Source organism: Leopardus geoffroyi, chromosome A1 (genome assembly GCF_018350155.1).
Source record: "Leopardus geoffroyi isolate Oge1 chromosome A1, O.geoffroyi_Oge1_pat1.0, whole genome shotgun sequence".
NCBI classification, from domain to species: domain Eukaryota; kingdom Metazoa; phylum Chordata; class Mammalia; order Carnivora; family Felidae; genus Leopardus; species Leopardus geoffroyi.
Window position 1 is genome coordinate 157,307,159 of NC_059326.1, and position 14,637 is coordinate 157,321,795.

At 36.6% G+C, this 14,637-nt stretch overlaps 1 protein-coding gene across 6 annotated transcripts in view; it reads right to left on the bottom strand.

The window, feature by feature from the left end:
* TTC37 (tetratricopeptide repeat domain 37) overlaps nt 1-14,637 on the bottom strand; it is a 167,569-nt gene that overhangs the window by 59,488 nt on the left and 93,444 nt on the right. For all 6 annotated transcript variants that reach the window (XM_045498545.1, XM_045498529.1, XM_045498525.1 and 3 more), the window contains 5 exons: nt 11,843-11,941; nt 11,626-11,734; nt 4,221-4,361; nt 2,270-2,371; nt 1,310-1,449 (listed from right to left, as the gene is read on the bottom strand). In XM_045498545.1, coding sequence (XP_045354501.1) covers nt 1,310-1,449; nt 2,270-2,371; nt 4,221-4,361; nt 11,626-11,734; nt 11,843-11,941 — 591 coding nt within the window. The remainder of the gene's footprint in view (nt 1-1,309; nt 1,450-2,269; nt 2,372-4,220; nt 4,362-11,625; nt 11,735-11,842; nt 11,942-14,637) is intronic.

Here is a 14,637-nt window from a genome sequence, read left to right on the forward strand (position 1 = left end):
TGTTATGTATGGTACTTTCTTTTGGTAATGTTAGCAACCACTGATCCTCAATGCCTTAGATCAGATTGCAAAATGGCGGTTTTCCTTATTCAATGGAATACTTCAACAACAACAAAATTTCCCTCCCCTCATTATCTATTTGATTATCCTGAGGAACAGTTCATAAAGGAAAGGTAAGATACTTTGATTCTTTCCAAATGGTTCCTCAGCACCCTCCAAAGATTTTTTTTTTTTTTTATTGAGAATGTTTTATTTTTTTTCATCTTGAATACATGGATTTAAACATATGTGGTATTTTTCAAACTACTGCAGTTACTGGTGCTCAAACTCCCCTTTAGCCAGTGACAATCAACCCATGATAGTTCCTAAGCCTTTCTAACATAATTCTAGCAGCCTTATATAGTTTCCTTGCTTTCTAGCATTCTAAGATGTTCTGGGCTCATCCTATACATCTTCTGTTTCATGCCTGGACTTCACCAGCTCTCTAAGAAACTTTTCTTTGTGTGTGTGTGTGTGTGTGTGTGTGTGTGTGTGTGTGTGGCAGGGGAAAGATTGGAAAGACCTCAAAGCATTTAAAAAACACACTATTGGTAGAAGGCAAGTAGAAAATAAGAAATTAACATATTAGTTATTGAAGGATGCTAACAACTGTTCTAAATTTAATGAAATGCAAAGCCCTTTGAAATATATCAAACAATGATATTTTAAAAATTCAAAATCCTACAATACACTGGGTAATAGAATTTTAATTTTGGATAAAAAATAGCCTTTATCTGAAAAACTGTTTAAAAATACCATGTTGTTATAATTCATAATTTATAGTTTTTTTGACACAGAATTTCTAAATGCTTGAATTAAAAACATTAAGAAATAGGATTCCTTCTTAAATATCATTCTCCTTCTATTTTATTAAATTGAAAAACAAATAAATAATATTGTCTACTATGAAGCTACTCGAGTCCTTAACTGTTCTTGTCAATAATCTATGAAATCTTTTCTGGAGGCAAAAATTTCGAGTCCCAAATTAAAAATAATCAAGTCATAATAACTTAAGGCAAAAAGAGAAAAGGAGAATAAGAACAATACTAAAGAAAGAAATCACACCTATGAAAAACATTGTAAGTACTTAACCAAGAGGTAAACAAATAACTTTGGAAGTTTCCAAGTGTGTGATCTGGAAAAGGCAGATGTGGTGAATTCATACCTCGAACACAAAATTTGTTTAAGTATTTGTGGAAGGAGGGAGTGGTTGGTGCCCGGTTGACTGGAAAAAATAAAGTTGAAGGGAAAAACCTGATGATAAGACTACCTGATCAAGAGTACAGATTGCTTCCACTGAAGATTCATAATCTGAGAGTTTAATCAAAGCCTCTGCTTTCAAACGGAGACAAAGATTCTTCTGATGAAGACTGCCACCAGACACACCAAGATTATCTATGTTCTTCAGAGCTGACAAAATTAAGGACATCTGAATGAAGACAACCATATTACTTCACTTATTTCTTCTTGTTAAGGGTAAAAAATAATAAATTGGAGATACAGTAAGAATAAATTGCCAAAATAATATACATGAAGAATAATTCCGAGCTAAAGATAGATTCTTCCCTGAATTCTTTAAGGAAATATCTGAATTTAAAACAGAATACATCTGAATTTAAAATCTCTATCTTTACATAACATATAATAAAAGTGAACATCCCGAAACACAATGGCTATCTATATCTGTATCTGCTACATAACAAAAGTTAGCCAAACCACTGGTAACAAACTTAGCAAATTCGGAACACCGGAAGGGGAAAGAAGCTGGATTCAAAAGGACCAGGGTGAACTGTGTCTCAACTACAGAAGGTAGGCCACCAGCTGTGTCAAGAGCAGTGAATCACTTTTTATGATTTCCTATCCCTCGCCTGACCCATCTGACCACATTCAAATAGGCTCCAAGATGCCTAAGACTGCTCTTATCTACGTGAGAGGAATCAAAAACTCCTGAAGTCCTGGATGCACCAGAAACTTCCTTATTACAAAGACAGACCACCTCCACACAAGCCTAAACTGACTATGTCAAAATTCCAAGGAATCCTTTGAAAAATACTCATGGTTACTTTAAAAGTAAATACACACTAGGCATTATTTAACCATCTCAATGAAATTTAAATTAGTGAGTAACTTAAAATACAAAATAAAGCATGTGAGTTTTTTTAAACCACCAACTTTCTCCTTTAACATGAAAAGAAACAGAGTTGGCCACCAATGCAGATATCAGGAATACCTTGACTGCATGAAAGAACAGCTTCCTTAGCTCTATGCATTTTAACTTGGGCTTCGGCCAGATGATACCACCCCGTTGTGCAAAGAGGGCTTTCCTTTAACCCTAAAAGGAAAAAAGCAATCACAAAATCCAAACTTACTATGACCAGTGAGGTGAATGGCACCGCCATCTACTCCCCCAAATCAGATCCCTCCCCTCTCCCTTGTCTCTCATACATGATCATTCCCTACATTGATTCCACGCTCCAATCCATTTCTCTACCATCGCTTCTTCACTTCACATCTCCACCATCTTTATCCCAGATCCCTGTAAGTGCTTGCCACCCATTCCAATTCATTCTTTACACTGCAGCCAGAATGGCTCTAAAAATACAAATGGAATTATAAGATTCCTCTGCTCAAAACATTCCACAGGTTCCTGGCTGCCCTTAACATGCAAACTCTTTCACAAGGTGTGCAAGGCCCCTCTCCAGTATCATTTCTTAACTCTTCCTGCTCCCATACATCCTTCTCACATCTTGCTGAACCACCTTGAATTCCAGCTGTGCTCTCCTCTCAGGCTATTTCAGCTCTTGGCTTGAAAAGCTCCTCCCACCCCAAGCTTACATTTGTCTTTCAGATCTCTACTTGAATGTAAGTCTATCCATTGTGACAAATGTTAAAACTAAGTTAAAGTTTCCTGGCAAAACTATGTTAAAGATTCCTAAGGGCGGCAGCAGGGTGAAAACATATATAATTATCCTTATTTTACAAATGAGACACAGATAATTTAATTAGTTTTCTCATGGTCTGGGAATTAGTGAGTGACAGTTTTGGAATTCAGACCTAAGCAGATCCAGAATATATAAGCATATTTCTTCCACTTCTATCTTAAATATATGTTCCTTTTTGTTTTTAATGTTTTTGTTTATTTTGAGAGAGAGAGAGAGAGAGAGAGAGCGAGCGAGCATGCAGGGGAGAGGCAGAGAGAGAGGGAGAATCCTAAGCAGGCTCTATGTTGTCAGTGCAGAGGTGGACAAAAGGCTTGATCTCAGGAATCATGAGATCATGACCTGAGCTGAGATCAAGGGTCAAATGCTTAACTGACTGAGCCATCCAGATGCCCCTTAAATATACACTCCTTAAGGAAAGGCCCAAAGATAACCACCTACTGACTATGTTAGCTAGGACGCAAGGCGGAGTTACTCAGATCAGAGGGCTGAAAGCTATCAGCAGAAGAGAGGAGGGGAAGGGACAAAATCAGGGACAGAATGTGTTTTGTTTTGCAGAACCAGTGGTTCCTACCTACCCAGGAGTCTGCTAGGTGTTTTACCTGACAGCCCATGGCATGAGCCAGTCTGAGCAGATATGGAGCTGCGGACCTGTACCAAAGCCCACCTGAGTGATCCTGAAGTTACCTTGAGCTCATTGTAATACTAAGATTTTTTTCCTCGAATGGGATTTTCTGCCATTTTTTAAACATACAATGTGTGTACTAGCATGCTGATATACTGAGCATGCACACCGCGACCAAAGTGCCTAAGTAACAGCATATGGATTCATTATATTTGAAAATGAAGCATGGGAGCTAGCAAAGTATGAAGGAAGGGCCAAGAAATCAGACTCGAGAAGGTTGCAAACCCTGTGAAGAAGTTTGGATGTTATCCTAAGGGCAGTCAGAAACCCATGAAAAGCTTTAAGTTGGGGAAGAGAATATGTGTACATTAAATTAATGTCTACACCAGCTCTCTGCCCCTGCCCAATACACTGAATAAACACTTTCTGTACAAACCCCATGGGGAGACACCGCCTTGAAAGCTATCTCCCTGTCTCCTTACCGTGATAAGTAATAAAAGTTCTTTGCTTTCAACACTTCCTTGGGTTGTGTTCAATTTAAAGGACCCCAAACAGTGAGACCCTTGAGTTTGGTTACAGCTACACCTCGTGTTACATGCTCTATGCTGTACACTTGCCTTCAGTTAGGTTCCTAACAGCATCTTCATACTTTCTGTCTTGTAATGCTTTAATCCCCAAACCAATGAAGCCTGGACCACTTTTTGAATCCATTTCCACTAGTCTGCGACAATACTGCTGTCCTTCATCAGTAAGACTGCCTGGAATTAAAAGGGAAAAATGATTAGCATACGTACTCCAAACTTTTTAAAAAAGTTTAATGTTTATTTATTTTTGAGAGAGACACAGAGCCTGAGTTGGGGAGGGGCAGAGAGAGAGGGAGACACAGAATCCACAGCAAGCTCCAGGCTCCGAGCCATCAGCACAAAGCCTGACGTGTGGCTTAAACTCACAGACTGCGAGATCATGACCTGAGCCAAAGTGAGGTGCTTAACTGACTGAGCCACCCAGGGGATCTAATACTTCAAATTTCTAATTGCCAAAGCATACATACTTAAATCTCACATATCATTTTACATATCTTTCACCATATCAATTCCAGGAATTCAAAACTTAAATAGACCAACAAACACCAAAAATTTTAACATTTCATTAAAAACTTATGCTCTTCATCTTAAATTTTGGAAGTAGAAACCACTTTATCCACTGCAGTATGGGTAAACTGAACCTGTAGTCATACTCAAGGTTTCAAACAGGAAACCTACCGCTACTTGCCATTAGGCTAAGACACACAGCCTCCTGCTTGCCAGCTCTCCTTTTGCTGTTCAGCACTAACAATTTCGGTTGTTAAATGAAGGAATCCCTAACGACAGTGTCTTCACCATTCTCTCTCCCTGGGCAACCATGTGCTGCTAGAGATGTGACAGTCAGGATGCCCTATCTAGTGTTCTTCCATAATCTGGGATTAAAAGACAGTCTTCTTGTCAAGACACTATACAAAAACTTAGTCACATTCTTCTTAAGTCTACAAGTCCAGTAGCACCTTTCTGCATTCTTTCAAAAATTTTGTTTTCCTATATACGTTAATGGTTAAGCTTATGTAACAATCATGTAATGCCTATATTTATTTCAAATTTATTCTGGTAAAATAATTTAGTTTAGAAAATATTATTTATTTTGTTTTATTTCCATTTTCTCCAACCTCAATCTCAGGATTTCCATTCCCAGAAAAGCATAAAAACATGTGGAAAATGTGACTTCTGCTTGAGAATAAACTGTGCATAGTATTCACCACTTTGATAAATTGTTTAATCACACAGGAAAATTCTTAAAAACTAATTACAACAAACTACAACCTGAAGAATAAATATTAAACTAATTTATTTGAAACAATTAAATTAAACTAATTTATTTGAAAAAGCAGCCTGATGCTTTTTTTGAAATCTTTTTAAAACACATACCCCCATGTGGAGCCACCCTTTCAGTCACAGATGTCAAAGATAAATTCTTTGCATGTTACCATTTAGGTTATCTGTTTCAAATTTTTCAAAACCAGATACACACCAATACATAATCTATGATATTATATATTGATTTAGCAGTCCAAGTTAGTAAAAAAATTCGTAACGGCTAAAGAATTAAAACTTCAGTACTGTTTGGTGAGATATGAAAGCAAATTGGAAGAAATACTACTTTTGTTAGCTTGTAAAAAAAGACCTGAGCCAGCTATTATTACGCTTCTAGATATGAATTTTCTTTTCCCAATGTGTTCTCACTATTGCTTCCATAAATGTTAATTTCCAAAAACAGACATGCCTCGTTCCATATACCCTATTCCTCTCAAGCACACCAGTGGGATATTTTTTCCCCTTTTCAACCAGAGATATTGTCTAAACTGGACATCAGAATCACCCAAAAGACTTGTTAAAACACAGAATGATGGGGCGCCTGGGTGGCTCAGTCGGTTAAGCGTCTGACTTCAGTTCAGGTCACGATCTCGCGGTCCATGAGTTCGAGCCCAGCATCGGGCTCTGGGCTGATGGCTCAGAGCCTGGAGCCTGCTTCTGATTCTGTGTCTCCCTCTCTCTCTGCCCCTCCCCGTTCATGCCCTGTCTCTGTCTCAAAAATAAATAAACGTTAAAAAAAATTAAAAAATAAAAAATAAAAAAAAATAAAACACAGAATGCTAAGCCCCACTGTCAAAGTTTCTGACTTCATAGGTCTGATATTAGACCTGAAAGTTGGCATTTCTAAGTTCTCAGGTGATACTGATATTACTGGTTCAGAGACAATACTTTAAGAACCACAGGCCTATAGAATTCATCAATACCATAGACCACCTTTATTATTAGTCATATATACATATATATATATATATATATATATATATATATATATACACACACACACACACATACATATGTATATATATATCTCCTGTGTTTCTACATCTGTAGCTAAACAGTAACTGGAGGGTAGGGACTAGCATAGTACCTTGTATACAATAGACATCCATTAAATATTGTAATGGTCCTTTAAGAATACCATTATGAACTGATCCTCCAAAAGACTTAGTCTGCTAATAAGTAATAGCTGAGAATTACTATGGAAAAATTAAAATGTTCACCCTTCTAGAAAAGAAAATAAAATAGCTATTAAAATTTTACTTTAGGGGCACCTAGGTGGCTTAGATAAGCTTCCGACTTCTGCTCAGGTCATGATCTCATGGTTGCTGAGTTCGAGTCCTGCATATGGCTCCATACTGCCAGCGCAGAGAGCCTGCTTTGGAGTCTCTGTCCCATTCTCTCTCTGTCCCTCCTCCATGCACACTCTTGCTCTCTCTCTCTCCCTCTCTCTCTCGCTCTCTCTCTCTTCCTCTCAAAAATAAATATTTTTTAAAAAAATTTTTACTGGGGCGCCTGGGTGGCTCAGTCAATTAATCGTCTGACTACAGCTCAGGTCATGAGTTCGAGCCCCCTGTCAGGCTCTGTGCTGACAGCGTGGAACCTGCTTAGGATTCTGTGTCTTCCTCTCTTTGTCTGCCCCTCCCATGCTCACACTCTCTCTCTGTCTGTCTCTGTCTCTCAAAAAATGCATAAAACATTAAAAAATAAATTCTTAAATTTCTACCCATCTGAATCAAAACTCTCTTATTCCATAGAAATGTAATTCGTGACAGGCTACCTTGGCCACATAAACTGCCCTTATTACAGAAAACACACCTGTGATGGAAAGAAGAGAAGCCAACCATGCATCTTTCAAGATCATCCATAAGCACGGTACCTAAAAACTTACAAAGGTAAACAAAGTATGGGTAGGTAGATGAAAACAGTTTCTAAAAGGCTAAGATGAACAAGAGAAACTTTTAAAACAAGATAAACTTTCCTTAACATCTGGGAGCACAATTACAGAAATCAAGAGATTTGGGCAGACTATGTTCTAGCCCTGGGAAACATATTCTCTATATATGACAAAGAGGAATTTTCTCTAGTGTTCCCCCAAACCATCAACGGTAGTAACAACATCACTGATCTTATGTAGAAATGAGGGATATTCCAAAGCTCCAATCCTCACCCCTCTTCTCCATACTAACTCTTGTTGAGAATACTAGCTGAATAATAGGTGGAGACTAGAAACAGGAAATAAACTTGAATTCTTTTGAATAGAAAATCATTTATTTAATTTATCTGCTCTTTTTAACATTTAAAAGAGCCTAAGATTCCAGATTTAACAACCTGAAAACAAGTCTGACAATATTATTTTTATTTGCCAATAAAACAAGTTAGATTTGGGGCCAATGAATGCTAAATCTCCAAGAATAAAAGGTGTTCTGAAGAGGTTCAGGATAGATGCTCAGTAATACCGATGAGAATTCCGTTTCCTAAAGTTTACCACCAAAACAAGGTGATTTTTAAAAATAACTAATCAATTGCTGACATCACAAAGAAACTGATTACTACTATAGAATTTTTCTTTTAAATAAACCTAGCTTGGGGAAAAAACAAAACAAAACAGCATGTACTCATTTTTTTATTTGCATACAGATTTTCTAATATTTCCAGAGCACACAATCTTGAGCTTTTTCATGTTTGGATTTGAAGAACCAAGATTTCTTATCCTCCCCCATTTCAGCTATAAAGCAAAATAAAATAAATTGAGGTCATTTAGCACAAAATAACATTTTACCAGCTGACAACTGTAAAAGCTATTCACTACTTGTTATGTGAAGCTTTATAAACTGAGTCATTTTGAAAATGAATCTTCAAGTCTCAACATGCAAAGGAGGACAAAAGAGAACCAAATATATTTGTCCCCAGTGTAAGAGAACCCAGTGATTAACTGCTGTGAAGTACCACATTCTGCAGATACTAAAGCACACTGGAGGAGGATAGGTCAGTCTTGAAAGACCTTACAGATTTTCACAAGTTCTTAATACACAGAAAGTTTGGTTTAGAGAAGCAATGAAAAGAAAACAAGAAATATTTAACCACAGCTCCCTACTGTCCTGCATTAACTGTCAAAGTTCTATGCCAAGAATGATGCTTTACCTTAGAATGTACCTAAGCCTGAACCACTCCATCCCACAAATTCTTACAGCCAAAGATCCCACAAAGAAAAAAACTCTTCCTTGATGTACCATATGTGTGAATATCCACCTACCCACTCCCCTTTACCAGGATATAAACCTCTCTTTCTTTCAGTTCTACAAAATACCCTCACCAAGGATGATTTTTTTTCACATAAACCAACACACTCTCTAATCATTTAGCATAACCCACTTACTCTCTCTTTACTAGAATGCTTTGTCAAATACTGAATTTACGTGCAAAACTGCAGACTTTGTTGATCTAACTTGTATAATTTTGTAATCTTTTTGAAATACAGGGGCCATGTTTATTCAACAAATCTACATTATAGGCATACATGTGCTTATTGAGAAAGCTTTCAATCAGTCTTCAAAAAGAAATTTCAAGTATTGTCTTGTGCCATTTGGCCCATGAGCAGGTCAAGAATGAGGGAATAGTAAAAACCATTAATAGCTGAAAGAAAATAGAGAGAAAAGGGTGAACAATAGCCATTACTTTCTCAATAGCAATTGTAAGAGTAGAAAAAGGGGTGGAGGGATGGGTACCAGAGGCCAATTACAAAAATCAGCCCATTTATCTTGGGAACCTATTGTGTCTCATGTTAAAATCTGAAGAAACTAGGTGAATTTTGGAACTATGTTTCCTGTCAGTGGAAAAAGAAAACCCACAAAAATTCACAAGTATGCTCCTCATACTGAAAGTCTCTTATTATGCCTCATCTTCCTTGACCTCAATGCAAATCAAAAATGTTAACTAGCCCTTTCTTCTTGAAACTTCCTCGCAGGCAACACGACTATAATCCTCCCACTCCTCTAAAAGTTTACCATCCCCTTTGTATCCTTCCTCCTCCTTTCCCTTAAACGCAATCGGTCAAATCCCTAGATTGCTTCTTTTAATATCTGCTAACCACTTCTTTGGACTCTTTTCCCATCACTGAAATCTAAGTTCCAATTCAATCGCCTTGGTTAGAAAGAATAGCCCTAAATAAAGGCCTCCCAATCATAAAATTAGCTGCTCAATATGTCAATGAAGATCTTTCTGAAATGCTCTTTCCTTGAGCCTTCTCTGTTACTTCACATCAGTGTCCTCCATGTTCCTGTGAGACTTCTCTGCATCTCTGTTTTCTACTTTCCTCTTTGCTTTCTTCCTCCCTTTCCCTTTAAGCCATCCAGCACCACCCAAGACAGTTTTCAGCTTTTTGTACTTTAGTCATCCTCTAAAGTCACACACTTCACTTTAACCAACATGCAAGTGATCTCTAAACCTTATGTCTAGTCTTAGTACAGATCTCTCATCAGCAAGCCAGATGGACATTTCCCTTTGTCCACTAACATCTCCTCTCCACCACTCAACTTTCTTACAGATGATCATTCTATATTAGACCAACTTTTCAAGAGAGCTAAAAGTAAAATTATATTCTTCCTCCATTTACCTCTAACAAATCTCTTCTATTTTTTTTTTTTTTCATTCAGGTGTTACTTTCTATTGTTACAGTAGAACATATTCACATATGTTCACAGTTCATTCATTCCCAAGATCATTTAGTCTACCCAATCTAGTCTATCTTCTATACAATCTATCCTGCATACTACCGTATTAGTTTGATTTTATACTTCATAAGTTGACTGGCTGAAACAATTAGTAGTTCTTCTCTCACATTAGTGAAAAGTGCTCTTGCAAGTCTGTTTCTGAGTCAGTTAAAGAAAAGGGGATCTGCTTAATTCTCACCAAAAAAATACAAGACTGAAGGTAACAGTTCTGAATTTAAATTCAGACACCAGCCGGGAAAAAGTACAAGCAGAACTAGAAGGGAAACTTAAAGCGGAGAGCCAAGATAGATGCAATGATATTTTCCAACAGGCATTTTCCCTCGGTTACCTCTAGCCCTAGTTTTCAACAATTTTTCTATAATGAAACATGTGATGGTTATTCATACATAAAGCATTCCCACAGATCTACTCATTTAGCAACAAAGTAAAAACAATTAGTAAAGCTCTGCAATAATTTATAATCACTAACACAAATTACTTCCATTTCAGTGACTAATTTCCATGAACTTTGTTCAGATCAGTTGAATACAGGCATGGACAAAAGTGATGGTCAAATTATATGAAAAACAATCTATTTAGCACAGATACTGACAGAAAGGACAGAGACTGGTGTGAAAACCAATTGGGTCAACCTCCTGTAAACAGACTGAACACCAGCCCTGGGCACGAGATGTCGGCAGACACAGGTTCTGATAACTCCTAGCAAGCTAGGTGTCATCAGTTCTCTCTCCTCTCCCCAGGAAAGGAGAGGCATACGTTAAGACATAATCTCTGATTTGAATTTACTCTATTTCATTAAAAAAGGAGATCATTTATAAGCTCCATTACTTTACAGTATTACAGCATGTGTAACTATGTACCTGTGACACTGCAACATAACATCAACACTGAGAATGTGCATGGTTCACAAAACCCTTTGCGTGATATTCACAGCCCTATGCAATATGGTCTAACCTATTCAACCAAAATCTATCTTTAGTTATTCCTTCCAGTAGAGCAAGTGAAACTATCTTACTCTTCCGAAAAATTGCAACCTAGCTCTCTCCATACTTCTGTTCATGCCCTCAGAGCTCCTTTCACCGCCTCCAGTTTTTCTAATTTGTATGGAAAATTTAAGACTCTCCTCAATTCCCACCTTCCAAAAGACTTCAATGATCTACAATGAACTCAGGAATTCATAATTCCTCTGTGTCACTATACTTTCCTACATTTATTAGCCTCTTCGTGTGCGTAAAGGCAACATACTGTACTTCCTTTTATATCCAGAAATATTCAAACAATACATTGGCACACTGTAGGCACTGAAACAATTTTTTTTATTGATAGCAACATCAATCTCACATGCTCATACACTTTTAGGACACACAATATAATAAAGAAGAAATTACCTGATTCAATCAAATGCAAACAAAGCACTTCTAATGGATATTGTACAGTGGGATAGATGTTTATCATTCCTTCACAGGCCTTCTTCAACCTAGCAATTTCATGAGGAAACTAGAAAATATCAAAGTAAAATAAACTAAGTAATAGTAAAATATACTTGTGAACACTTTCCTAATTAGAATATAAACATCACATCAGAGATTTTTAAAATCAACTTACTTTGGATAAACACTGAATGAAATGTCTATAAAGTACTTGGTGATCTTCACTAGGAATATTTTCTGATAAGCCCAGTGCATTCTCAAAAGCAGTTAAAAGCTGAAACAAACAAAAAACCTATCATCTGTAGCATATTGAAATGACAAATGTAGTAAACAGTTGAACATGTAAGACTCACTTATACAAGATACAACTTCAACTAATTGCAAATGTATTTTATTATCTGGTCTTGACAATTTCATGAAGAAAAAAAAAAAAAAATGGCACGTAGGTTTTTGAATACAGTTTAACCCCAACTGGCCAGGAGACTGCACTGAACTAATGAGGGTAACTATATAAATCAGAATTATGAATTTAACAAAACATTCTTGTAAGTGCTTGCTATTCCCTATAAAGTAGTCAACTGGAGAGGTATAATCATGAATAGCAGTGTAACTGCTACTGCTCAGATCATTTTTAAAATATCTCTACCAAAATCACCAGCATGTCCTTTGGAACATCTTCAATGGTAGGAAATCTTCAATCTTAAAAAAAAAATTTATGAAGTTATGCTTTTATCAAAATAAAACCAGAAATATGACTGAACTATAATAAAATCACTTTTTATCCAGTATTACTAAGTGATTTTGAAGAAAATACCAAAAGAAGCTTTCTAAATGTATTTGAGCCAGAATAGCAATACTAGAACCCAAATCAAGCATTCTAAAGGATACTATTCAATTAATTACAGAAGTTCTACCATTTTAAAAAATGAATCTCCGTGACTTCATAATACAGTTCACTACTTCCAATTTTCTTTGTACAGTATGGTATAAAGTCTACATAAATAAGTAAAATTTTACTGTTCTGATCAAGTTAATGATCTCGCAAAAAAGGAAGCCTAACTTATGGTGTTTAGCACAAGGGGTTTAAAAAAATAGTAATGAAATTATCATCTGGAAAACAAGTGATGCCTTTTTTCATGAACACATTTAAATAAAACGAAATTATCATTAGAATTCAAGGTGAAAATAACCCCACCGCCAAAATCCTCTTTTCATATTTTAACAGTTAAGAATCAAGTCTTAACATGGCAAGTATAATTAGTTCTCTTTCATAGAGGAGAATACAGAGAATTAAAAAAAAAAATTTTTTTTTACTTATTTTGGTATATGTTTGATATTCTGGTAACCTATACTCACATGATGTCATAATATAAAGACATCATTTAAGAGAAGTTGGCAGGGTGCCTGGGTGCTCAGTCGGTTAAGCATCTGGCTTCAGCTCAGGTTGTGATCTCCCAGTGGGTGGGTTCGAGCCCCGCATCAGGCTCTGTGCTGACAGCTTGGAGCCTGGAGCCTCCTTAGGATTCTATGTCTCCCTCGCTCTCTGCCCCTCCCCCACTCACGCTCTGTCTGTCTCTCTCTCTCTCAAAATAAACATTAAAAAAAAAAAAAGAGAGAGAAGTTGGCAAACCACTTAATTTTGTCACTGCTCAATTTTTTCCACAACTAAATCTATACACAGATAAACCAATACACAGACAAATGCAAATCTTATTTTTGTTATTTTTATCTCCAGCATTTAGGACACTGCCTGACAAATATAGTAGGTTCTTAATAAGTATTTTCTGAATAAAGGAATAAATTAATGAGTGAACAAATGAACAAACATACAAAAAAAAATGAACTTCCCATCCTTTACAGTCTATAACTGCTTATATATTTTTTTAATTTTTTTTTTTTTTTTTTTTTACATTTATTTTTGAGAGACAGAGAGAAACAGGGTGAGCAGGGGAGGGGCAGAGAGAGAGGGAGACACAGAATCAGAAGCAGGCTCCAGCCTCCGAGCTGTCAGCACAGAGCCTGATGCGGGGCTCGAACCCACAAACCGTGAGATCATGACCTGAGCCAAGGTCGGATGCTTAACCGACTGAGCCACCCAGGCGCCCCTATAACTGCTTATATTTAAAAAGTCCATTTGGGTGCCTGGGTGGCTCATTTGGTTGAGCATCCAACTTGGGCTCGGGTCATGATCTCACAGTCTGTGGGTTCGAGCCCCACATGGGGTTCTGAGCTGAGAGCTCAAAGCCTGGAGCCCGCTTTGGATTCTGTGTCTCCCTCTCTCTCTGCCCCTTCCCCACTGTGCACGCTCTCTCTCAAAAATAAACTTTTAAAAATTAAAATAAATAAATAGTCCATTCAAGTTACAAGTGTACAGTGAGTGATTATTTATTATAAGAAATTAAGTTTACTTTTAAACTTAGAAGTATAAAAAAGTAGAATAAGGCATTTTCCAACTACAGTTCAAAATCAATGAATTGTTTTAATCTTTTCAAAAATTCTTTTCAATTACTTCACTGTGCCCTACACTGTACACCAAAAAGGAATATTTCTAGATATAAGTACCCTAAATAAATACCATAAACAAAATACTCGAGTTGCTAAACCTCAAAATAATTCAGTACTTTTATTTCAAAAATATAAAGAAACATATCTTTAAGTAGGTACAACTTTAGAAATTACCGTAGTTTAGTGAAAGCCAAGCTCATAGTTTCTTTTTCACAGTGATGACATAACTGATTTATTGTGGATTCTTATGAACACAAGGAAGGAAATTATGATACCCTAAGTACCAATTCCACTCTGTCCGGACTTAGTATGAGACTGCAGGCCAATAATTCTGACAGTGTCAGCAAGAACTTCTATCAATTTAAAACTGAACTCATAACAATTTTGACATACGGCACTTTTCTATATTACACTATTATGTTTCCATTTGCTAAATTCAATTCAATGATCAATTTTCATGACACA